This window comes from Embiotoca jacksoni, unplaced genomic scaffold, assembly GCF_022577435.1.
Source record: "Embiotoca jacksoni isolate LCO1_2020_lvr unplaced genomic scaffold, fEmbJac1.0.p SCAF_10, whole genome shotgun sequence".
In the NCBI taxonomy this organism is placed as follows: Eukaryota; Metazoa; Chordata; class Actinopteri; family Embiotocidae; genus Embiotoca; species Embiotoca jacksoni.
In genome coordinates, this window is record NW_027185230.1 from 17,442,694 (window position 1) to 17,469,121 (window position 26,428).

General features: G+C 41.8%; 1 protein-coding gene across 2 annotated transcripts in view; it reads right to left on the minus strand.

Moving 5' to 3' along the window:
- Positions 1–1,511: 1,511 nt before the first annotated feature.
- znf462 (zinc finger protein 462) overlaps positions 1,512–26,428 on the minus strand; it is a 49,017-nt gene continuing 24,100 nt past the window's right edge. For both annotated transcript variants that reach the window (XM_069171139.1, XM_069171148.1), the window contains exons 3-13: positions 21,114–26,347; positions 20,322–20,456; positions 18,108–18,526; positions 15,996–16,114; positions 14,186–14,383; positions 9,786–10,041; positions 9,453–9,592; positions 8,037–8,260; positions 6,437–6,764; positions 6,160–6,298; positions 1,512–5,515 (exon numbers count right to left, since the gene is read on the minus strand). In XM_069171139.1, coding sequence (XP_069027240.1) covers positions 5,296–5,515; positions 6,160–6,298; positions 6,437–6,764; positions 8,037–8,260; positions 9,453–9,592; positions 9,786–10,041; positions 14,186–14,383; positions 15,996–16,114; positions 18,108–18,526; positions 20,322–20,456; positions 21,114–26,347 — 7,412 coding nt within the window. In that variant the 3' untranslated portion in view covers positions 1,512–5,295. The remainder of the gene's footprint in view (positions 5,516–6,159; positions 6,299–6,436; positions 6,765–8,036; positions 8,261–9,452; positions 9,593–9,785; positions 10,042–14,185; positions 14,384–15,995; positions 16,115–18,107; positions 18,527–20,321; positions 20,457–21,113; positions 26,348–26,428) is intronic.

Below are 26,428 nucleotides of genomic sequence, written 5' to 3' on the forward strand. Positions count from 1 at the left end.
GAAGGAAGACAATAGTTGGAGACTGGTGCTTTTTTGTTGTTGTTGTTGTTATTGTAGTTGATAAAGTGAAGGCTTTATTTGTCGTATTTAGATTTAAAGAGCTGCAAGCATCTACATGCACGTACATTAAAACGACATACAAATACAAGTAGACACTCGCAACTGGAATTTTTTTCAGGGTTTTGTGGTTTTGGTCAGCAGAAGTCTGGCAGGATGTGGAGTAAAGAAAGAAAGAGAGAGAGAAACCGATGGGTGGACTGGTGTGACGCAGACTGAAGGCCACTGAGATGCCTCCTCAGCCCAAAGCTATTTCCTGTGAACAAGGTGCAGGGACTATTATTGGTTGTTCCAGGGCCTCTGTGGCCATGTTACACAGGAAATCACAGCCACGGAAAATGGGAAACATGCTGCACAAATGTTATAGCCATGAAGATATGCTACAAAGCATATGATAATAATTACTTATAATCCCTGGAGGTGGAGTAATTTACATGTGTGATATATGTCCAATATTTCCACTTTGGCTTTGTTTTACAAGGGATATTATTCAATATATTGTGACATATTATGATACTGCAAGCAATGTGATATATTGCAATTTTATTTTTGGAAAACTGTCATAATGTATATAAAAATAATTCAAATACACCACCATATTTACAAAATCCTAGAGTGGGATCTGCATTTATCACAGTCCCTTAAATCCAACATCACGTCACTACCTTTTATCCTCGCTTGCAAACTATTAATTAAACATTGACAGTGTTTTTCGAGAATCGAGGCTTTGTCACAAAATATAGTGGCACAGTACTGAAGTGTATAGATATTTTTTTTGGCCCCCTAATTTCCACTGTTTGTCTATTTACTCCTGGTCACTTCTTCACAGCCCTCAGATGAAAATATACTCCGAGTTAAATCGTCTCCGCCACCGACTGTAAATTATCGTTGTCCCATTTTATGATCAAGATTAAGCAGCTGCCAAATCCTTCTGCCATTATTTACCCCATCTGCCACCTGGCGAGTGGAGACAAGAGTTATCTGGGTGTTTGTGATAATAAAGTCAGGCAAATAAAATTGCAACCCCTCTTTGTAAGAATTATAAATTGCAATTTAAGTACTTTACTTGCACGTTCAATTTGATAATTGTTTCCTAAGAGTGAGGCATTAAAGATGATTGGATTCAAAAGAATGCTTCACTTTAACTTTACTCTCAATTTGCTTTCGAGTTAACTTGCTTCTCAGGGAATTCTGACTTTGACATTTCCCCCATTTTGCATAATTATCTGATTTAGAGCCCCGCTGGAGTTATATCATACAGAAGGAAGTGATATTATGCATCATATGAAGCATATCAAGTCTGTAGAATATATAAATGATTATTTTAAAGATTCTATTTGAGCACACAGTTCAGTCTATATCACCTAAATCTTGTGATAAGTAAGTAAATGTATAATTTTAGAGGCGTAATTAAATCTGTATGACATGCCGGCGCAAAGAGGACAGTAACACAGTTAGCTGTTATCTGATAACTTTATTATCAAGTTAAAAAAAGACAATGAATTACAATATTTACAGAATATCCAGAGATAAATGGAATAAAATTGTAAACAATCATTCTAGGCAACATCACAACCCACCATCAGGTAATCAGATTTATATGGGAAAAAGGCAAGAAGGAGATATTTCTAGTGTCAAACTATGGAGACAACAGTCTGAAAAGAGAAATGCATCGGAAACAAACTAAACATATATACAAGTATCCAGTGTGTTGTCAGCAGGGGCTTAACTTTGGGTAAACTGGGAATATCACAGTCTCTAGACTGCACACAGTGAGGGATTCATAGTCATTTCCTATTAAAATGATCACAGAACAACAAACAATTTTGGGTCGACAGCTTCATAACCCAGATTGTCCCAAATCACCCAGTCACCATCTGGTTCTCTCTGGGCTTTCAAGCTGGGTGACGAGCTGCCTTACAAAGCTTATTTCTACAACAACTATTTTCAAACAGTTTCAAAAGCTACTAGCTGGTCCTGTAAAACAGAAAAAAAGGGGCTTTGAGATTCAGCACCAACTCAACTGGTTTTCGGGTATTACAAGGACTGAGGAGCAGAGTAGGAGCGCTACATTCCCACCTTCTGTTGAGTGGGTGGACTATGGGCAGGTATACTTGGAGAAAGTGAGCAGATGCCCTCACCTGTCACAGATAGAAGATATTACAGTATCATATTTTGGATTGGACATAAATGAGCTAGATCTCAGAAGGATCTGTAGGCTGACGAGGAACCCAGATGTTGGCCGAGCCCAGAAAAGGATCGAGCAGTTTAGGTTCAGGAACTATTGTTTTCTTGTCTCTTTCTTCGCCTTGTTTTTCTTCTTCACAATAAAAGCCGTGGCCATTAATTAAGAGCTGCATACATGTCGTCTATGTTCAATATTTTACAACCACACTGCGCTCCCTATCTGCTCATTCCCATTACAGTACAAAAAAAGGGATATTTTTCATTGTAACCAGACATTGTACAACAGCGTAATAATGTTGGATTGGGGACTCAAAAGCCCTGAAGGGTTAGCTATCCTCTTTTTTTATTTTATTTTTTAAAAATGAGAACACCGAAAGAAAAAAAAAAAAGGTTAAATTATCCTTTCTGAAACACCACAGTTCAAACACTTAACAAGTAGTTTTGTTTTCTATACATGGCTGCAAACATGTAGTTCATCAGGGTTCCACCCATAGAACTCTAATTCCAAAATTCTATGGTCCAAACCCAGATTTCCCATTTCCATCAATGGTTCAATGCTTAGGAAAGACAAATACAGCAGCAAACACAGCAGGCTTGGTAAATATTTTGGTACCAAGAACACAATTAGGCTACATTAGTCGTGTTCCTCTACAAATTTGACATTGGAGTTATTAGCCTTTTTTTTTTTTAATTTCAGGCTGTTTAATGTCACTTATTGGTCTTATTAGATTTGGACACAAATTTGACTTCATTGCTATTCACTTCTTATAAGGCTTTAGGGCATTCAAGCAGCAACTTCCAACAAATACAATCTCTGCCTTTTGTCAATATCAACAATAACATAACAACTTTGTCTAAAAAGAAGCACACAAATGCAGACTATGACACACCTGTCGATAGAGAATGAGAATTTAAAGGGGTTTTTAAGTTGGGGGATTTGACACCTTTTAAAACTTCTCTTTGATGTAGTGTCATATATATATATATATATATATATATATATATATATATAAAATTGGTTTAGGGCTGTCTGTTCTGCTTACACTTGTCTATTCAGTGCATCCTTTCATGTCAAAACTGGACCTTGAATTATGGCAAAATATGATCATGCCCGTGGCATCGGCCAAATGTTTTGAAGCCTAGATTTGAATGTTCCATGCAAGGCAATACAAATATGGACAATGTGGAAGAATCTGGTGATAATGTAATCACCACAGCTGACTGAGACATTGGCCAATCCAGTAAACAAGGCTCCAAACATACCCATTTTAGCCTGGAATTTCATTTGTGGTGCTCGCAACATAAAAAAAACACACTTAAAAAAACAAAAAACAAACTAAAAGCAGCATTTCTTACCATAAACAACTTCCTCCATTGTACTTTTTTAATGCTGAGAGTATAACTAATGAAATTCCATTCACTTCCATTTGATTTGGGTGGCAGCAGAAATCACAGATGAATAACTCAAAGCATTGGCAAATAATTTTAATTCCTGTATGTCTAAAAAGTACAGATGGATGAAATGATATTTTTTTGGCAAATTTTGTTAAACCAATGCTTTAAACCTCAATCATTGCACTAGATGTTAAACCATATTTTATTATAGTGGGACTTGCTCTGTGCAAGTTTAATAAAGAGGAATTTAATTTGATCTAATCTGCTCGTAATTAAAAAAAAAAAAAAAAAAAAAAAAAAAAAGACTTTCCAAATTGCCACTAAGGCACACATTAGATTTCAGCTGTTGAGTTCATACATTTTTGTGGAAAAAAATATTTTTGATATAGAAGTTGGGTGTTTTTTTTTAATATATATTTTTTAAAGCAATTAGAGCCATACAGTGGCCATTAGAGGAACTGCATTTTAAGGCACTTGCGCACTGGTTTCAAAACACAGCCGGCTCTTGGTCTGAACATAGGGCGGTCCAATCCTGTGCACACTGTGATCCAGCAAGCGAGACCACAGCCAGAGGTACATACCATCCAGATCTCTTTGAGACGTGGCCGCTACGCCTCCTCCATGAAAGTGGACGGAGCTGGATTCTGGCTCACCCAATTACAAATTTTGCATTGAAAAGACAAGTGTAATTTCTGTCTCTTTATACCGTTATTGTTAAAACCCGTAGGTACGTTCTGGGTTAATCCTTAACGGAAATGGTCATGACACGTTAAAAATATATCTCGTTATGTTGGTCTGTTGAGTGTACGGGGTAACTTGTGAAACTTTTCAGCTGGACAACCAACAACAGGATATCTTCCAGGGTAACGGAGATTTAAATCAATCCCGCTCTTTCCATGATTTCATTACTGAAATTACTGGGCATTAAAATGCGACGGGTGCCAGAGGCTGAAGGCTTATACGTAGTATAATATTAAGGGACGTAAATTATAGCAATTTGCTACAAACACCAGGGCAAATATTTCTACAAATGAAGAAAACATGAATTGTGATTTTTCTAAAATACATAAGGTGCGACTCTTCCTCAAGAAATACTTCCACACGTTCAACACAAGGCTAAAATGAAAAACAATCCCGAATTTCGACAAGAAATAAGAAAATGTAGCTCTACAGTGGGCCATGGTCGTAAATGCTTTCATACCTTGTTTGTATGTTTTTAGGTAAATTTACAGTAGCCCTGTTATTGATGAGCAGGGAGGAGTGTAAAAGGTGCTTCAAAGAATAAAATGCTAAATTTAGTTAATCATTTTGGACAACATTCTTATAAATAGCTTACTTTTATCTGGGTGGGATCTTTCACTGTAGATTTGACCAGAATGTCAGCAATAAAGAGTTCTGTTCACTATTGGTTACCAATATATTAAGATCTGTCCTAGGGGACCGCCCATTTAAAGAGCTCAGCCATTTTATGCAGCACAACCTAATACTTATATATGTAACACCTAAAATCTAATAATGCACCAACTCATAAAAAGTCACTTTTTTTTTTTAAGTTCCAACCATTTTGTTTCCTTTGACATCTTATTTTCCGATCCCACTCAGCGTCGATCAATGCTATCATTTTCTAGCACAGTATCCCAAGAGGCCACAATCAGTTCAACCAAACTGTTGATCCTTTTTGGTGTCAAGCATTTCTTTGTCTTCCACATACTGGCTTTGACTTGTCAGTGATAGATCAGCGGTGTTCCCTTCCTCCGTTCTGTTGCCGGATAGGTCCAGTCTCGTGTCAACGAACGCAGAGGAGCCGGTGGAAGTTGGGGCTGAGGTCTCTATTGCTGAAGTGGTGCTGGTGTCCGCCTGACTGTTGTTCACCGTCCTGAAGAAAAAGGAGGGATAACATACAAACAAACAAACAAAAGATTAATGACAGAATATTCCGATGTACAGTCATTAAACAGAAATATCTTCCACCCGCTGCAAAGTGGATTTGCTCGTATCTGACTGATGCAGTCGTCATTTTAATGTCCAGCACCCACGTTCAAATAGCAAATGTCCTTTCGTCAATCTGAGAGCCAAATGGGCATGTTGTGTCTTAGAAGGAGGTGTGGTCAGGTGCATTGTTGGTGAATTGCTATCTTAAGCGATTGTTTAGATTATCCGTCGCTGAACTAGCAAAAGTGAATTTGGAAACCAACATCACGCGCTTTGGACCGTGCACTTGGATCGCCACAGTAGATCCCGAAGAGTACGAGGTGATGGACTGACCAGCTGCTTGTAAATATCAATTGTCTGCTCAAAACTAGGGTTTCTAAAATTTGTAGGTTAAAAAAACGGCGTCTTGTCGTGGCACGTTAAGACGCTCACTCTGTAACCCTGCAGCCTGAAGGCACCATTTTCCATATTTAGTAGGTAAGGAGGTCGTCGGTGACAATTAAGAGCGAGCTGGAGTAAAATGAATGTGTAGAGAAAGTGTACAGGCTGGTGCGCATAAAAGAAAGAAGATAAAAATAAAATACTAACATGCCATGTCGAAGAACATGTCGCTCCCATTCGAGGCTGTTGGTGAAGCAGCGGCCGCAGAACTCGCAGGGCAGACGCTTCTCCGCACTGCTCGGTCCGGAGCTGGTGTCGCTGCTGCTGATGGGAGACGCAAGGACCTCTGGGAAACAGAGTTCAAACAGTTGGTCAAATTACGTGTTTAGAACTGCTCATAACTACATATTCAATATATTCATGATGAGACATTTAGTGACCCAAGGCGGCTGACTAAGATGAGTGTTTCATCATCTGGAGTTACCTTGAAGTGTAGGCTTCTCCTCCCCCGCCCTCTTGACTTCTTCCTCTTCCTCCTCATCCTCTTCCTCCTCTTCCTCCTTGATGTTGTCCTCAATCTCTTCATCGTCCATCTCTCTCTGGTTCTCCACTATGTCCTCCATGATTTCCATTGATTCATCATCGTAGTAGTCCTCCTCCTCCTCCTCCTCCTCCTCGAGAGCTACTTTTCCATCCACTACCATCTCCATCATTTCTCTCTCCTCTTCCTCCTCTGCGCTGCTGCTTTGTTCCTTTATCATGTCCAGCTGGTCCAGGTTGACCCGACCCATCAGCTCAAAGTTGCGGATAACCTGACCAGAAACAAGAGGTACTTTTTTAGTTTGTTGTCGTGTGGTTTGACTGAATATTTATCTCGGAGAAATCTCTTTTTCATGTTGGGAGTTTTTTTTCTTCTTCTCCAGAGTTCAACCAAGCCTTCACGGCTTCTTCATTTTTCTTTTCTTTAGAAAGTGAATTGCAGTGTAGTGAAGTAAATATGTATATTTTAGTGCTACTGCTTTTGTGATTTTCCGTTTCTCTATTTAAATTTAACCAAATTTTAGTTTTTTAAATTAAACACTATTATAAATTTTGAGTCTGATCTTAAGCCATGAAGCAGACTGAGTCCCTCCTTCACAACAACTGCAGGGTTTCCAACTTCCTCCCCCACCCCACCCCCCCACCCCCTCCCACCAAGAGCTATTGCTGACATATTCCACCACAGAGGATGTTAATATCTAAAGCAATCAAGCCCACAGAAACATATTCAGAAATCTGCGTTCACTGATCAGTGGAGCAATCATCTTCTCGCAGCAACTTATTTCCTGCCTCCCAGTAAACTTGTCTCACCACAGTGATTTCCTTCCATTAACTACATCAGACAATCAGTACAAAACATTATTTTCTTTGCTGTATATTTACTATGTTGATTATGCATTCATCGATTATGCATTACCACCTTCTCCTATTTTAAGAAACAGGTGGGCTGCACGTTATCCAAGTGCGCGTCGGGGTTGTAGCCACGGAAAGATTGAGAAACGATAACTGGGTGCCCTTTTTAAGTTTATTGTACTCTAAACTCCTAAAATACCGTCTGCTCCAACACATCGTCTCATAAATTATCCCCATCAAGGGAGGCTGAGAAACAAAACCTTTCCTCTCCTGGATGTGGTCCGAATATACTGAAGCTGTAGCAATCTGATATGTATGCACCGACACATCTGAGTCCAACGTATCACTCAGGAGCCATTTCATTTATATTTGATCTTCTCCTTTGACTGTCAACATGCAGCATCGAGTTTAGCTTTAAATGCAATCGAATTTTGTGAAGAATTCTGGCTTCATGAGATTAAAATGTTTTTAGGATATTAGCTCTACAGCTGTTATAATCAGACTGATTATTAAAACCTGTTCTTACAAGTAGCAAGACTGATAAATTCTGCTGGTGATAAGATAAAGTCTGTCATCTGCCTAATGACACCACTGTTCATACTCACGATTCAATTATTTTGTCAAAACCAATTAAGCAAGGTACATCAATTTAAGATTTAGTTTAACTGTATCATAGCGAGACTCCATCTGACCTTGTGCTCGACGCGTAGATGCTCCTCCAGCTGGCTCCGCTGACTGCTGTCATAATAGCAGAGCTGGCATTGGTAGGGCTTGATCTCGGCGTGCTTCTGCAGGTGCAGCTGCAAAGCCTGGTCACTAGAGCATGTGAAGGTGCACTTGTGGCAACGGAACACCAGGCCCTCAAGGTGGCGCGACAGCTTGGAGCGGCTGACCTCCAGCGGAGCCACTCGCTCCTCTGGTGGAGGAAGTGGAGAGAGTGAAGTGGATTATTAGGTTGGAGAAAGGGACGAAGGAAAAGGGCAAAGGGGAAGAACAACAGCTTGAGCTAACAACAGAATGGGAAGAGGAAATGGCGGGGCTCGCAGGAGATATCAAGTGGCATTTGTCTCTCTCACACACACACACACACACACACACACACACACACACACACACACACACACACATTTTGTTGTGTCTTTCCATTTATTTTAGCTACTATTATAATAGTTTAATAATACACATACAGCTTGTGAAGAAAAGCCATTTACTGGCTGTTGTTTTGCTTTTCAACTAAATCCATAATGTTAATGTCAATAAACCCTTATTGAAATGTCCTTAGTTGTATATTAGAAGTCCAGATAAACAGATGATGGCGCTAATTCTCCACTCGTGCCTTTAAGGACAGCATGAAGAGATCGTGATGAGATGACGTCATTAAAAGAGGGCCAGTCAAAGCCAGATGTTTCTGTCCGTTTCATCTAGCTGTTTTTTTATAGACATGAATGGAAACGATTCTGACGATTATGCAAAATGATGGAAATTATGCTCAAATAATCACAATCTGAGGATTTACGTAAAAACTGCGACAAGCCGAAGATACATGAGCGATGCAAACAAACAGTAGATGCTTGATATTTGTTGTGATGGAAAACAGAATGCGTATCTGACGTGTGCTCGGTGTGTCAGGCGTTCAGAAACATGTTTGATAATCCAATCATTCAACCATTTCTTTTGACTGTAATAGCATTTGCAGTAAAGAAATCGACATTGTAAGAAATAGGCTTTTTTGCTTTCTTGCCAAGAGTGAGATGAGAAGATCGATATCACTCTCATGTTCATCCATTTAATATTATGAAAAATCAAGTTACAAGAACTACAGAAGTATCAACAAACTGTAGATCCATCGTCACCGGCTTTTACATCGAAATAAAATCCAGTAAATGCAGCGCAGGGTGCCACACTATAATGCATAACGGCTGGCCAAGCGCCGTGACTTCCTGCAATCTTGACAACATCACAAAGGTTGCTGGGCAACCAGTGGGGACTCCAGGCCCAGACACAGTATAGAAATAGGTCCCCCCCACCTCGTTTCCAGAAACATAACATGCCGAAAATGTGGAACTATTCCTTTTAAAAGTAAAGTTTTCCATGTGTCTGAAACGTACCTCTGTGCAGAACGATGTGGTCGATCATGTTGCTCTTGTGTTTGGTGTGGTAGAGGCAGAGAGGGCAGCGCAGGTCTTTAGGGAGGTCCTCGGGTCCGTTGTTGTTGTGACCGGCCTCCACGTGCATGGTGAAGGTATTCCTGAGGCGGATTTACAGACAGACAGCCTCCAAATCAATCTGGTGCTTGTACATGTGTGAATACTCCTCGCAATGTGGAGTGTGTCGTATTAATATGTGTATACAGTTTGTTAACATTTAGAATTATAAATACCAGATAGAAAAGTGCAATAAATGTTTGCCCTGTTTTTTGTTTTTTTTCTCTCTCTCCTTACTTGTAGCAGGTGAAGAAGGAACAGTCTTTGCACTTGAAGAGCTTCTTGCCACCGTGGCGGTCCCTGTAGTGCCGGCGAAGACTCTGCATGTATCCGGAGCTGAACTCGCAGAACTCGCACGTGAGGATGCTGTCCGGACGACCGTCAGCCACCGTTAAGCCACCCAGCATCGAGCTGGAAGACATTTGACTGCGGGAGGCCAGCTGGTAGTGACTGAGCTGCTGACGGACATCCGCTGGCTCCAGGTAGGATGGATCTGAGAGCGGGGCAGGGACATTGAGAGAACCTTGGTGTTCATTACAATGCGACATAGTGTGTGGATGGAAAAACTAATGCATGTCAGTCGTGACCACTTATAACAGATGTTTTTGGGAACGTGGACCAGTGGTGCCAAGTAACTAAGTACTTTTCCTCCAGCATGAATCAGATCTATTTGTACTATACTCCATTTTCATTTATTTACGAGCTATTGTTAACAGTTAGTTTACTGATTCATGATAAATTTTGCAATATTTTTGGCGTCTGAGCCCCGTTGATTGTATTTATTTCATGAAGAACACATAATTGCATATATATATATATATAAAAAACAAAAAAAAGCATTCTCTGATAATGTCAAAAGAATTCAGGCTCCAGATTTTATCCCACTGACTTCACTGCACAGGGAAGTTGACAAGCTGATGAAATTCTGGCACAGCAGGAGGGAGTTTAACCTACTTTATACATTTCAACCAGATCGATTCATCTGCCTTTTTCTTTTGTGTTTATGTAAGATGTCTGGTTATTTCTTCAAACATGAAATACAGACAGCTCACTGAGGACTTTATTAGGAACACCATCTCTAACACTGAGTGGAGCCTCCCTCTGCTCTCAAATCCTCACGCACTTCCTTCGTTCTTCACGGCAAGAATTCCATAAGATGTCGGAAAAAAATCGTAAGAGATTATCATCCGTGTTGACATAGTTGCATCAAGTCATGACAGCAGTTTTGTCAGCTCCACATTCATGCTACAAATCCCCCGTTCTACCACTTCCCCAAAGGTGTTCTGTTAGATTCAGAACGGGTGTCTTTTGCTTTGTGACACGCTGCGTTATTATTCTGCAAGTTACCATTAAAAGAAAATAGTGAGCCATAAAGGGATGCACAAGGTGAGCAGAACTACTCGGGTAGGCCGTGGCATACAATGACTTGTTGGAGCTTGCTGACCCGGTGACACGAGGCATGCTGGGTTCATGGATTCACGCTGCTGATGCCAAATTCTGACCCGACCGTCTGCAGCCTCAGCAGAAATCAAGATCCATCAGATCAGTTCTACATTTGTTCCAAATCTTCAACTGTCCAGTTCTGGTGACTCTGTGCCCACGGCAGCCCTCACACTTCTCCTCTTGGCTGACAGACGTGGAACCTGATGAGGTCTTCTGAGATGCTTTTCTGCTCACCACAGTTGTAAAGAGATGGTATACGAGCCCTTCTTCTCCGACCTCTCTCACCAACGAGGCGTTTCTGTCTGCAGAACTGCCGCTCAGTGGATGTGTGTTATTTAGATTTTTTTTTTTTGCATCATACTAAGTGAACTCTTGTGTGTGAAAATCCCAAGAGATCAGCATTTCCAAAAATTCTCAAACCACCAAACCAGCCCGTCTGGCACCAACAATCATGCCACAAGGCACTTGAGATCCTGTTTTTGTTTTTTTTTCCCATTCGGATGTTTGACACTAAGTGAAGCTCCTGACATTTATCTGCAGGTTTTTAACTGCTGCCAAACGATTAGCGGGTTGGATGAATTCATGAATAAATAGGTGTACAGGTGTTCCTAATAAAGTGCTCAGTGAGTGTGCATACACTTTACATAATATTTAATAAAAGGCCATCAGCTGGCAGAAGTTGAAACGTCTCCTCCCCCCATAGTGATCCAGAAGTGTAACTGTGACTGGCATCATCTGCCCCCTACATCTTTCCCTTCTCATTCCCTTTCTCGAGAGTCTATAATATCAGTGAGCAAGCTCATATTCTCGTCCTACTTTGAGCCTCCAACACATCAATAAATAAACCACAGTGACACTAATAGAATATCTATCCATGTGAAAAATGCCTCATTCAGCAGTCAGAGTGGGAGGAAGCATGAAAGGGAAAAAAAAAAAACCTTTTCTTTTAAACTTTTCCTTTAGAAAATTCTCGAGATCCAATTTCTGACTTTTGCAGAAGAGGCAGAAGAATTCATATGAATCAAACAAAGCCGCGGTTGATTCATGCTTTTAATATCCTCTCTGCATTGTGGAGATGCATGGTGATGAGACAGCGGATGGAGAGCAAAATCTGTAGTTGGGTGGTGTTGTGTCTTCTATATTGTATTAAGGCGCATATTTGTATTACGTTGTAAGTGTGAGAGGTGGAATACCTGAGTGAGAATCATGGAGGAGAACACCTGTTGATCGAGGCTCTGTGAGGACACGGCAGCGCTTTGAGCTAAACGCCATGAAAACACACTCACAATGACAACGCTAACATGCTGATGTAAAGTATGTTATTATGTTCAGCATGTCACCAGCTTACATGTTAGCATGTAAGTAAGTACAGCTGAGGCTTTGGGGAAGGTCATTTGTTTTGCAGGTATTTGGTCATAAACCAAAGCACTGGAAAAACGGACATTTCGACCTGACGGTTTTGCTGTATGCAAAATCTAAGATTCATTAAAGTCTTTAAGGGTTCGTCCTCTGGGGAAGATGTATGTGTACAACATTTCATAGCAATCCACTAGGTATGGGTCTTGACTTTGAAATTTTTCAAATGGAAAAATAAAACCTAGAAGATTAAATCGTTTATGCGACTGTCATCGTCTTATCTCCCTTGTTTTTCAATAATCACTGGCTTGATTGATCTCCAGATGAAGTCTGATGAAACATGAAGTTGCATTACAAATAACTTTTTTTCATTTTCTAAGTTTTGTTCAGGTGTAACATTTTTAAGAAATTTTAATAAACAACATCTCTTTTTAAAGTCAATCCAATGATCTCTTCAAACTCTTCCAGCCTCTTCAAAACGCACTGCCGAGAGCACAAACTCTGTCTAACAAAGTAGAGAGGCACTCAATACGTCAACTCTGCTCTCTCTCACTGCTTCATTTGTCTTTCCGGGGCACAGCTGACAGCGGTGGTGCATTGAGGAATGCTGCCCTGCTTCAGCTTCAGCTTCGGGGAAGATTCTCCAGCTCCGGCAGCAAGGTGACAGCTGCTGCCAAGAACAGTCTGTGAGCTAAAAGCAGCCGCCGCCTCAAAGCCACCAAAACACCTAAAGCATGGCATCACATCAAGGAGTTTACCGCTCCACCAACCTGCACTGGAGGTAAGTTTTTTTTCCTCTTAACGCATTCTGTAAAGAAAAGTGTCATAATAAACGCTGGAGGCTTCAGGAAGTCAAATCTGAACAATGCAAATCTGTGCACACATACGCCTCCCCCTCAGACTGTGAACATAGTATCACAGTAAATTCAGATCAAAAGCAAATCAATGTTTTCGCAATAGGTTGAAAAATAAACCTTCCTTTCAGATTTAGAGGATCTCAAGTTATATCTGATCACATATTCAGTCGAATATAAAATTATATTCATTTTTAAATTTGTTTTCTGTTCATGAAAAGTAACATTGCTGCTGATTTATTTACTTTTTTTCTCTCAAAAAAAAATCAACAAACATGTTTTAGCCCAGAGGTTCTGATAACTGTCTATTATGTTTTTAGCCCACTCATGTTTCATTAATAACATATAAATCATATATAATGTGTGTATATAAATCTCCTGTGGATATAAAACATAAAATGAGTTCGCAGCTCTCGGAGCTGAGAAACGTTGCTTTAAAAAGAGTCGTTATCTATTGTGGTGGATTTCATTCAAAGAGAATAGTTTGATATTCTGGATCTATTTGCCTTCTTGCTTAGGAGTTAGATGAAAAGATGTGTCACCTCTCTCATGTTTGTATGGTGAACAGGTAGGTGAGGCCAGCAGCTAGTTAGCTTAGCATAAGGAAGGGAAACATATATTGGGCCATCACCCCTTAAACTCACTAATTTAACTAGAAAGATTTTGGTGTTGTTTTTTTTTAACCCAGAATAAAAACAGTCCGATTATTTCTTTGATGCGCGTGTTGCCAAGGAACCACCAGAAACAAGAAGTCACTGGGCAAGAAATAAAAGCTGCAGATGGTTGTAGCTTCATATAATCGTGTACAAACATGAGACTGATATCAATCTTCTCATCGAACTCGACCAGAAAAAAGCAAGTGTACTTCCCCCAAAATGTGAAACTATGACTTTAATGCTCAATCAAGATTTTCCAAATCTGGCCTAGCAAACGTATCACAATAATTTTATATCTTAGAAAAGGAGATTACAGATGATGTCATACCATCCGGGGCCAAGGGAGTCTGCTCTGTGTTAGTGGCCAGTCGGGAGGGCCTGAGGGCGGCATGCGCAGCCTGGGTAGCAGCTCGGAGTTTGGGAAGGGTCAGGGCCTCACCGTGGTCTCGCAGGGAGTGCTCCTTCAGCTGGCTGATGGTCATAGAGGAGAAGGGGCACGACAAGCACTTGTATGTGTGCTGCTCACCTGAAGGGATATTAAGAATCAAGAATTACTCGACTTGACTTTTATATGCATACAAAAAGAGACGATTGTAGTTACTTAAGAAAATACAAAAACATTATGGTATCTTAGAGCACAAACAATTTATAACAAATATGTCACCTTGTAGTCACAGATGTTCCCCTCCCACTTTGAAAAAAATGCTGAGTTACAATCTTCCTTCCTTTTAGGATCCTTTTAGGATGTTTGGAAGTTACTACGTTTTATTTTGCATTAGTGCGACAAACACTCAGTGCCGTATGTAACTAGCATTTTTTTTATGTTAGTACTTTATATCACACATACAGGTTACAATCAGCTGATCACATCTTTCACTTGCAGTTTAGATTCCAATAATCTGACCAGTTTCCTTATTGATTTATGCCTCTCCAGAATATGACACTAATGCTGGTAGTGCCGCTGTGTGTTTTTCTGGCAAAAGCTTTGGTTTGGGGGGTTTGAACATGCCCGTGGGGGATTTCTAGCTTCCTGTCTCTGTTGAATATATTTGCTCGGCAGCATCCTGAGGAGTTGGAGCCGTTGTGTCCAAATCTGATCTGATTTGGTTTGATAAGAAAAAAAAATGCTTCCCTATCCTTGGAGTAGACGCATCAATACAAAGTATTTTTACAGCAAGCAAGGAATCATTATGTTAAAATTTTAATGATTGTTTTCACAAAGTCTACAAATTGATCAAACCCAGCTTTTCAGATGTAACTGACATTGATAATTAAGTTTGTATCTTTTATTCACAGCAGTCATTAAAGGAGCCATGTGCAGGATTTAGTGACATCCAGTGGTGAGGTTGTAAATTACAACCAACTCAACCCCTCTGACTCACCCTCCCCTTCCAAGTGTGTAGGAGGATCTATAGCGGCCACAAAACATGCAAATAACATGAAAGGCCCTTTCTGGTCTCAGTGTTTGGTTTAATTTTACACTAATTAATTTTTTTTTAATGAATATTAGTTTCCATTTCTGCCCAAAAGATCCCCTTAAGTCCTACATGCTGAACCCTTAAGCCTTACTGCTGTTTCTTGTTTGGACAGTTTAGAGCACTGAAATGCTGTCAAGGCCTGTCCAGCTTGTCATTTTAAGATCGTGTCTTTGCATGTGTATCGATTGCACAGATGGAGCTTTTTTGTATTTACATGTATTCAGATCACTGTCTGCCATCTGGCTCCCTAAATAACAAAAATAACCACAGGTGGAGGATCTCACCTCCACAGACGCCTCTATGCCTTCACCTTTATAGCATGCTGAGGGTTTTTCCACCATTTTCCTCACAAATACATATTACCAATAACTTTACTCGGGCTGTAAGTGTTGAAATCTTGATTCAAAGATTCCTCAGGATCTGTTTAATTTGTGTGTCTGATGTACTCAGTAAATAGTGAAGCTGCTCTTCAAGCTAATCCACCGACTGCTGCTGGATAAACGAAATCAAGCGCTGTGTGATAAACAGGAAGTTGCTATTTGGGCCCGGGAGTACCTTGTTAGTCATGGATACAGCAGTAAGGTGTGTGTGTGTGTGTGTGTGTGTGTGTGTGTGTGTGTGTGTGTGTGTGTGTGTGTGTGTGTGTGTGTGTTTTTTTACCTGTGTGTGCCTTATGCAGGTGGCTCTTCAAGCGACTCACATAGGCTGATTTAAAGGGGCAGAGCTTGCACTTGAAGGGCTTGTGGTGCCCGTGGTGAGACTGCACATGTCTGTCCAGACTGGCGATGAGACAAAGTATAAAAAATAAAAAAAAAACAGAAGGGGGGGATATGAGATAAGAGGATAAAAGAAGAAAAAAAATTGATGAAATGAGGACAAAGGATCGCAGATAAAGAGGAAAAAGTGACAAGAATAGAGAGCAGGAAAGAAAGACAGAGCTCTGCAGCATCCACTTTGATGATTTCAACAGCGGGGTTTTTCAGCAGCATCTAAAGCGCTCGATTGTGTTTACCTCACAAACAACAGCCGCACATTTCCAATGACTACAGAACAAGGAGCCATGGGGTGAACTCATCTACCCACAATCCCCTGGTGGGAATGAGTGTGTGAGTGCCTGTGGGGACGGTAGCTGTGTTTTTAATGCCAGCCTCCTAGGTGGCATGGGAATGCGGCTTCTTTCTGGGTCAGGGCACATACAGTACAGAGGGATTACACCTGGGAGCTCAGAGGAGATGAGGACTCTCTTTTTCCCTCTCACTCTGTGTCTCTGTGATGGATAAAACAAATCACACTACCAAAATGTGTCTCGCTCTAATGTTTGTCTTACTCTCCGCGGAGGCAGGAAATCTTTGAGAAGATTGACGATTCAAAGGGATTTTGATAGGTAAACAGAAGGTGTAAAACTGCACTCTGCACAAAACGTGTTTAACATCCACTTTGAAGAACAAATGGTGCAACACTGGGAAAGTATATAGTGGTGAAAGTTTAAAGGTCCCATATTGTATAAATTCACATTTCCATTTCTTTCTTTTTTTAATTATAAAGAAGTCTAGGTGCTATATAAATACTGTGAAAGTTTAAATACTCAGAAATACACGCAGCTAGTATTCAGCAACTGTGCCGTTTGGATTTCCTAAAGTTTGTGATGTCACAAACTCAAGCTCATGTCGTATGTCTGCCTTCAACACAGCCCCACTCACTGTCCAACATTTTATGGAGAAGAAAACACAGAGCGGCCATTCTGTCGAAAAGCTAGCAAACTACAAGAACGAAGAGAAGCTGTAGTTGGCCTAGGCATGTATTAGAAAACTGTGAGCCAATCAGAAGAGAGGGTCACTGATATCACTTAAAGACTCAGACACTCTTGGTAGAAAGCGTTTTAAACTGTGTTGAGATGTTTTTTTAGTTCTTAAATCCACAAATATCTCCTTCTGGCTCAAAACTGCAGATAAACCAATGTCTTAAATATGGGACCTTTTAAAATGAACCGCTACCGGGGCTCGCATATCGTCAGGGAATTAATGCGTTTTACCTGTAATTTTATCTCATTTAATATCAGACACCCTGTTTACTGTTAAGTTCCTTCAAATGCAAACCTAACATATCCTTGTAACTGAATTTTCTCACTGTGGGATTAATAAAGTCCAAGTCTTGTAACTCTGCTTCACACTGGAAGCATACTAATAGCACAGGAGCACAGCGTGTTTATCACGAGGTTAGCGCCAACCACAGTTGATCAACACCACATCTGCACTTACAGCAATTTTGCCAAAAAGCCAATTTTCCCCCTCATTTTTAATATTTGCAACAAAGAATGGAAAAATAAGGGACAGCACAGTGAGTAGGTGAAGAGCTGCAGATGAAAGCTTCACATCAAGCAGTACTGAAATCTTTAAGGTCACCTTCAGTCACACATTCAGTTTGTTAAAAATGACTGCTTTGAATAACACAATGTGTCTCATATGGTTTCAGCAAAAAAGGTTAAAACCAGAAAACAGAGACGTAGAATATAGGCAAAATATATTCAGTAGAGTGGAAAACGTCTTAAAGGATTGCAACTCTGATTAACCTTAATGGAGAGTAAAAATGAAATGAACTGGGCAGTCAGAATATATCAATGTTCAATGGAGAGTTAGCAGATAACTTAACATTTAGGGAAATGTGTGGCTACCTTGGGCAAAGTTGCCCCATTTAATCTCCTTATAAAAGTACCACATTATATACAGAGCCACTGTAGAATCAGTGTTGCAGGTGCCGTTCCTCCCTACTTACTTGTGTCTGAAGGGGGAGACAAACTGGCAGTACTGGCAGCTGTATTTGTCCTCTCTGCTGAACAGTGCCATGGCTGAGTGGCTCCTTTCATGGGACCTCAGTCCCTGCATGGACATGAAGACGCGGTCACACTGGGCACACGGGTGACCCCCCGCGGCTAACCGCTGCTTCAGTTGGCCCTCCGACACCACGGCCCTGGCTGCAGCCACGAGGGCCGCTGCCCTTCCTTCAACAGCATCCGTTTCGGGATCCAGGGTCTCCACGGCAACGCCACCAGCAGAAGCGGTGGAAAAGGGCGATCCCACGGCTGCAGCCGCAGGTCTCTCGAGGCCATCGGCTTCAGCTGCTTCATCCCCATCCAGGTCGCCATTAGTTAGGCTCTCTGAAGGCAGCGTCAGGGGGACGTCACTGACTTCCTGCTGCAAAACCAAGAGTACAAGTCTCAGATGTTCAGCAGCCTTTATGTGCCTGTTGAAGCCTTTTTATTATTTGGATACAGAGCACTGAAAATAAAAAAGCAAAAGATAGCTGTTCATTTAAATACCGCTTTCAGTTTGGCACCTGTTGCCCTTTTTTCCGAGATTAGTCGCATCATGTTAACAGCACATGAGAAACGGTTAAGCATCTGGCTAACACCTCCGGTTCTGTCTATGCAGTATTAGTGCAATCACTGTAAGTTAAGCTTTAGTTACAGCTCACACTCACTCTGGTTCTCTTTCTCACTCTCTGTATTATTGGAAGATTAACATGCAGGCAAAGGTAACCTGAGGTCAACTTTCACCCTGACCTGAAACGCTCTAGTTGGCCGGTACAGAGACATGATGCACAGTTGATATTGAGGTGATTGCATCATCCAAACAGAGTGGACTGGAAAATTTGAGTCTACTCACTTGAATGTGGCAGTTTTATTACTTATCATCTACAACACCTAAATCTTTCTACCATATAAGATTGAGGATGAATGCAATACACTTTTTCAATCTCAATTTGCCCTTTCATTCTACTAAACCATAAGCCTTTTACTGTATTCTAAATGATTACAGTACTTTGATTACACAAACCAACTGCATAACAGAATTTCTCCATCTCCTTCTACTTCCTTCATCTGCTGGAGTGCAGGCTGGTTACTGCAGCGATCACTAGTAAGACAGACAATCACCATGACTTTTTTATTGCCTCGAGGAAACTCATTCTTTCTGTGGAAGGACCTGACCCTGCACTTCATTCTGCCATAAATAAGATGTCATCCACACAGGCCAAACCTTTCCATCCAGACCTTGAATGCACTGTCAGCCTGCTGTACGTCCACCTCTGTGAGACACGGTTGCAGTTTTTGAATTATAACTCAACTGCAACATTTGTTTTTACCCCACGCGACGTGTAAAACATACAAGTTTATTCCATCTGGGGAATGTGTTGTACGTCGTTGGAGTCGTGATGTTTTAGTCTGTGAATGGTGACCAGCTCATAACCCGGCTAGGGTAAGTGTCATGAGCAAAAAAAAAATGTCCCTAAAAGTAAAAGTCGCAACAGAAATACTCCCTTTTTAAAATGTGCGTATTTTTTTTTTATTTTTTTTATTTTTTTTTTTATAGATCTCAGTTCTCAAAGTGAATATGGTACATTTTCACTGTATCACTCTCAGTGGTCCCAAACGCTCTCATCTTAGATACATAAAGACAGGCCGAGTGTCTGATGGAAGAAGCAGGCCTCCGTTGGGGTGAGGCGTCGGATCCTTGGGCCTGTTCCCCTCACTGGCAGCCTCAGTGGAATACTAATGTTCGAATGGTTACCCGCTGCTGCCCTAAAAGTTAAGACTCACCACTCCAACTCCCCCACAGCAATGGGACAGCATTGCTTGTTTTCTCTGGGGGAAGCTGACAGACTATCTACCCAAAAGCCTCTATCAGTAATAAACAAAATGGGAAACAGAACCCGCGTTCAGTAAAACAGATCACTGCAGCGTTAGAAGACAAAACAGAAACACCAGTGACTGAAAACTTGGGCCTTGAAATATTGTTGAAGAGGATATTATATTCTACTGTACTAAAGTGGTATCACTTTAGTACAGTAGGCATACGTAGCACACCGTACATATTTAAAACCTAACGTAACAAGTAGTCAGTTGAAAAAAATTAAAATAAAATGGAAATAAATACTACTAAAACAGTATCAAAGAGATTTATAAAAAAATAAAAATCCAACTTCACTTACCTTGACATGTCCCTCTTTGACCTCCCCATACTGGACATGCTTCCTAAGGTGGTTGCAGATAGCTCGGAGGGTCGGGTGTATCTCCACACAGAATTTACACCTAAATCCGATGGGGGTCTTATTCACAGGGCATTCCTAAACACAAAAAAAGACATATAAAATCAGTTTTATTTAATTTTTGTCTTCTTTTTAAAACGTATATACAATTATTTATCATTAACACAATGATTTACTTTTTTTTTTTTTTTAGGAGTTTAACGATCAGATTTACTGGCCTTGTGTCATTAATGCCTATGAATAGTCTACAGCAGCTGATGTATTTGTAATAGTCAGAAGACATTTTTATATTTTCTTAAATTTATCTTTTCTCCAGAAAGTTAGAGAATGTTACTGTTCTCTAATATACACCTGATCAGATCAATTGTATTTTTAATGAAGTTATTATGAAACTAATTATAATACCTCATTATATTGCACTATTACATGTGAGGGCAAATTGAAATATATAATTAAAGTATTAATCGTCTCCCCACTTTTAGCGGAGTATTACTACTGTAGGTACAACAGGAAAGAATGTAGGTTTTTAAAGTCATGTTTCCCTTTCAAAGAAAGCTTGAAAGCCTACAACTTCCAGGAGTTAAGAAACACTTGTGCAATCATAGTAGTGGCTTCTGACTATGGCTTTGGAGAAATCACAGTATGTCCTAATAGGCATAAATAGTAAAAGGATCTTTTTTTTTTATGATACCAGTTTTATTCTTTCATTTCGAAGGTGTCAGGAATACTACTCACCTTTTCAAGTTTACTTTCCGTCAGCTCTGCGGCTCTCTGTTTGCTGAGCAGCTGCCTCCTTCTCTCCTGCCTCATGGCCCTCTTCTGAAACTCCTCATTGTGATCCAGTAGATGTTTCGCCAGAGCAGGGAGAGAAAGGAACTTCAGCTCACAGTGAGAACACTGGTATAACTCAGACTCCTCATCCACGGGATCAGGCGACACCACAAAGTCCCTCTTCAAGTCATTGGTGTGGTGGTCGTTGTAGTGCATAGAGAGCAGCGCGCCTGTGCTAAAGGACAACCGGAAGCATTTTAGACACTTGAACGGCAGCCATTCAACATCTCCGTCTTGCTCGGGTTCAAGCGGAATCGCCAGAACTTCCTTTTCTTCCTCTGCCAGTTCATCGGCAGAAGTCTTCTCGGGTTCTTTGGCATAAATAACAGTAAAGTAGCGACCAAGCTTGCTAGCATGCTGCTTCTTGGGGAAGACACCTGGGTGGCGTTTAATGTAGTGTGAGACAATGCTCTTCCTACTGAAGGCCTGGAAGGCGCAAAGAGAACACCTTCGTCTCTCCACGGCCAAACGCAAGTCTTCACTCATTTCTGAGTTGTCCCCTTCGATTGGCGGGGGCACCATCACTTTGTTCGGCTTTTCGGTGATAGTCTTGGAAGCAGCCAGACAATGGGTATAATAGGCATCGATGTCATGGCGCTTCTGGTAGTGGGCTGCCAGGCCTTTGCGTATTGGGTTTGTGTATGAACATAGAGCACATTTGAAGACGTTGTTTTTCCCTTCTGGCTGAGCACGGACGTTGTTGTGCTTGATACGGTAGTGGCGAGCGATGCCTTTCCTGGTAGAGCAGAAGTATTTGCAGAGCTGACAGTTGAACACGGCATGTTTCTCCGTCTTATTGATGGGTAACTGAGCCAGGGCAAGGTCCAACTCACTGACCCCCTGGATGTTTGCTGTGCCTGATATATTACTCGCACTGCATTCAGCGACTGGCTCTGTTTCTTTACTGGAAGAAAAATTTGCCAGAGAGTGAGTGAACATATCAGAAGCAGACTGATTGTGGTATTTCTCATAATGGATTTTGAGTTTCTCCAGTGTCCCATGTGTGTAGGGGCACATTTTGCATCTGTATGCTCCATAGCCCTGCCTTTGGGTTTTGAACTTGTCATCTCCTTCATGTAACTCATTGATTTGCTCTATGTCATCTGCAAAGTCTTCCGCAGTGACTTTCACTAATGGGTGTCTTTTCTGGTAGTGAGTTAGGACTCCATGGATGCGGGAGTTTACATACGGACAGTGACGACATTTATACACCGAACTGGGGTTGATGTCGGCCTCCTGTGCAAAATCTGCGGCTTTTACTTTCATGCCTGGGTGCTTCTTTCCATAGTGAGTGAGGAGGCCGTGGAGACTGTTGTACTCTGACAGACATACAGTACACTGATAAGCATTATTACAGATGGAAAGGCGTGGGTGGGGAGGGTGGGGATTGCTTTCTTGTGGTGGGGTTGCAATGACCAGTGCTCCATCATCTTCAACAGACTGGCAATTTAGAGGTGCGAGTTCGTCGGCAACCTGCAGGTGGATCTTTTCAGCTGGGCCATTCCCTTTGATAATATCCAAAAGCACAGATTCGTCCCCTTTGATAGCCCAGGGATGGACCGCCTGATAGTGACTGGTGATGTCCCATATTGTACAGGCCTCGAAAGCACAGTCTTTACATTTGTAATGTTTAGTTTCCATATTGCCCCCCTGTTGGGTGGTTTCAGGCCCAGCCCACAGCTTACTAGCCATGTATGTGTAATCCACATTATGCTCAGGATGACGTCTTTGGTAATGGAGCAACAGGCCCTGGGGCTCAGCATGGGAGTAAATGCACCACTCACAGTGGTAGCCAGCCTCCAGAATGCCATCTTGGTAAGCCCAATGCAAAATGGTCATGGCTGTAGCCTTCACAGTAGGGTGCTCTTTCTTCAGGTGCTTCTTTAGGGCGTAGACATAAGGGGACGTGTAAGAACAGTGTCTGCACTTCAGGGAACGCAGAGGTGTAGTGTTTTCAGGGTCTGGAGGAGCTGGGATCATGGCAGAAGAGACGCTACCTGACTGGACCATCTGTGCACGCTCACGCTGACTCCGGACAACCGCAGTGTGACGACGCACAAGGTCAGCATTGGCCTTGGTTTCCCTGTGCTTTTTCTGGTAGTGAATAAGCACTCCTTTTACAGTGCGGTTGCCGTAATCACAGTGCTGACAGAAGAACAGCTCATCCTCACTTTTCTCACCACTTCCTGGTTTAGGACTTGAGTTATTAGATCCTTCATGACCATTATTTTGAAACTGCTTCAAAAAGTGTTTGGGAGCTGCAATTTGCAATTCATCCATTAATTTCATCAAACCAGGGGTGGGAGCGCCATGTTTGATATACTTCGCTGTCACTTTCACTTCTGGGTGTCTCTTTTGATAATGTACCAACACACCAACCACCGATCTGTTGCTGTACACGCAATGTTTACAGTAGTACATTTCTTCATCGGATCCATACAGTGCTGCGCTTGATTGTTTTGGAGTCGAAGACATGCTGGCGTTGAATGAAGAGTTGGCTACAGGCTGCGATTGATCCACCGAGATGACCTTCATGGTTTTCTGTATACGGAAATAAGACGCCTTTTGGTCTGGGTGTTTCTTCTGGTAGTGGACCAAAACTGAGTGCATGTTGGGGCTAGCAAAAGAACACATGTCACAGTCATATACAACCACATTACCACCCATGGCTTCTTTGAGAGGCTCTGCCTCAGCACTAGCTTCAGGGGACTTGGAAACAGTTTTCAGCACTGGGCTTGAGGAGGACCTCGGCATTGCTGCGCCCGAGTTAAAATTCTTGGGACCAGAGTTTAATATTTCCCTCAGAGTTTGCGATTCACTCGTCTTGTGGGTCTGCTCAACTATGTAGCTGGAGAAAATCATGGCATTGTTAATTTTCACTGTGGGATGCATTCTTTGGTAATGGGGCATGAGGCTCCTGACGTTGGGGCTCGTGTACGAACAAAAGCGGCACATGTACAACAGGTGCGGTTGGTTGAAGTTGAGTACGTTGCTCGCTTCGGGGTGATGATCCATGTAGTGTTGGTGCAGATCGTTGTAATTTGTGTATTCAATGTAGCACTCTAAGCAGCGGAAGACTGCGCTCTGGTCTTCAGGGTCCAGGATGTACTTAAAGCTGAACTTGATGTAAGGGTGCATCCTCTGGTAATGGGTGCTGACGCTACGAGCCGATTTGTTGTGGTAATCACAGTGTTTACAGTAGAAACGAGTAGTTCCAGGTTCTTCTGAATATTCAATGTTCTCCGGGACGGTGCTGTCACTGGTATCAGCAGAGATGTTTTCACTATCATCTGAGAGAGTCAGCGATAAGGGAATGTTTCTCGGCTTTGACTTCGGGTTGCTTTTTCTTTTCCCTATTCTGCCTCCCTCATGAGAGATTGTTGAATCTCGCACATGAAGCTCTTGTGTGTTGTAAGCAAAGACAGGGTTTTTGTTATCGTCGTTTCTGCCCTCATCAGCACTGACATGATTTTCTCCTGTATCGTAGTCATCCATGTCATCCAGATTTATGATTGTGTCCTGTTGGCTTTGGCTTATCTTACTTTGAAGGTTACTGGCAATTTCATCAATTCTTGTTCTCTTTTTGACCGAGGACAAATCTAAAGGCAAGTCATTAATGGACTTCCTCGCTCTTTTCCCTGTTACTAAGGGCTTTTTGGTGGAAAGTCCTAAAATGGAGGTCTGAGTTTTTTGTAGAAAGATTGGAGAAGCGTCCACTTCCGAATCTGGCTGGTCAGTCAGCTGGGCTTCAAAGAGACTGGGATCTAGGTCATCACAGTAGGAATGCTTGTGCTGCTGGTGGACCCTCAGACCTTTCAGAGTGGTGGTTGAGAAGCTACAGAGTGTGCAGCGATGAGGGTTCTGCTGGTTGTTCGGTGTGCTGGTTGTCTTTTTTCCATTGACTTTGGAGCTTACATTACCCCCATTTACTGGCTCTGAGACGTTGTCATTCTGAGGTTCTGGACTTTCACTTGTGAGGTCCATGGTGTCTAAATCTGAGGAATTGTGGCTCTGTTTGTGCGTGCCTAGTTTCAGAGGGCTGGTGCAAATAAATGGGCATTCATCACATTTATACACTGTGGTCTTGCCAGACAGGTGAATGTTTTCAATGTGGCGGGAGATGCTCCGCCGGTGCATGGTGAGGAAGGAGCAGAAGGGACACTGAAATCGGTTCATGTACTTTCTGAAAGGTATTCCTTTAGTCTCCAGTAATTTATTATCCTCATCCGTTAATAACTGCTTCGCATCTGCAGACAGGGTTCCTGTATAGCTGGGATCATCTATATCACCCAAGTCTTCCTCATCATCGTCATCCTCTAAGCTGCTCCTTGAGTCTTCCTCATTGAGTACAGTGGCATCCATGTCGATGACATTGTTGGAGACACTTGATGACGCAAACCTCTTAGACAAAATGGAGGACCCCGTGCTGTTGGGTGTTACTGCACTTATCTGTGCATGTTGAAAGGATGAAATCTCTGCCACTGACTTTTCCAAAGTGTTTTCTGGTGTTTTTACAACAGACTCGTCCTTTTCAGAAACATCAGCAGAGTTCATCTTTGATTGAGTCGGGCTGTGGGAAGAGGAGGGAGAGTCTGGTTTGGGTGAGCTTTCACTTGCCTCCCCTTCCAGCTCTGCAATGCAGGAAACTATCTTGACCTTGTCACTGTGTTCTTTCACCACGTGACTCGTCCAGCTGTCCTTCTGGTCAGTTTGATAGTCGCACCATTCACAGGCAAATGTTCCCTTCATGAGCCCACTAGCTGAGTCAGATTCCTCCCCGGCTTCAACGTATTCTGGAGTATCTCCAGCGCCATCTGAAGGACCTTTGTTATGATACATTAGTTGGTGTTTTATTATCCTCGCTTTGCGTGGAGACTTGTATGTGCAATACTGACAGGAATACACTTTTGCATGGTCATTGTGCATTATAACAGTGTAGCTGGGCTGTTTAGCTGTCTGCGAGGAGACGCTTGCATCTGAATCCTCCTCCACGGCATTATGCACCTTTTTGGTGTGGTTTCTTAAGAATGACTTTGATCTGAAGTAACGGACACAGAACTTGCACTGGTAGAACTGCAAATGGGTTTCAGCTGTTTGCTTTTGTGATGTTTGGTTAGGGCCATCAGTAGAGTTGGGGCCTACAAAAAAAAAAAAAAACATTTTATGAGAAAAATGGTATTTGCCGTTGTCACTTAGATGTTCTGTTGCTTCTGTTAATA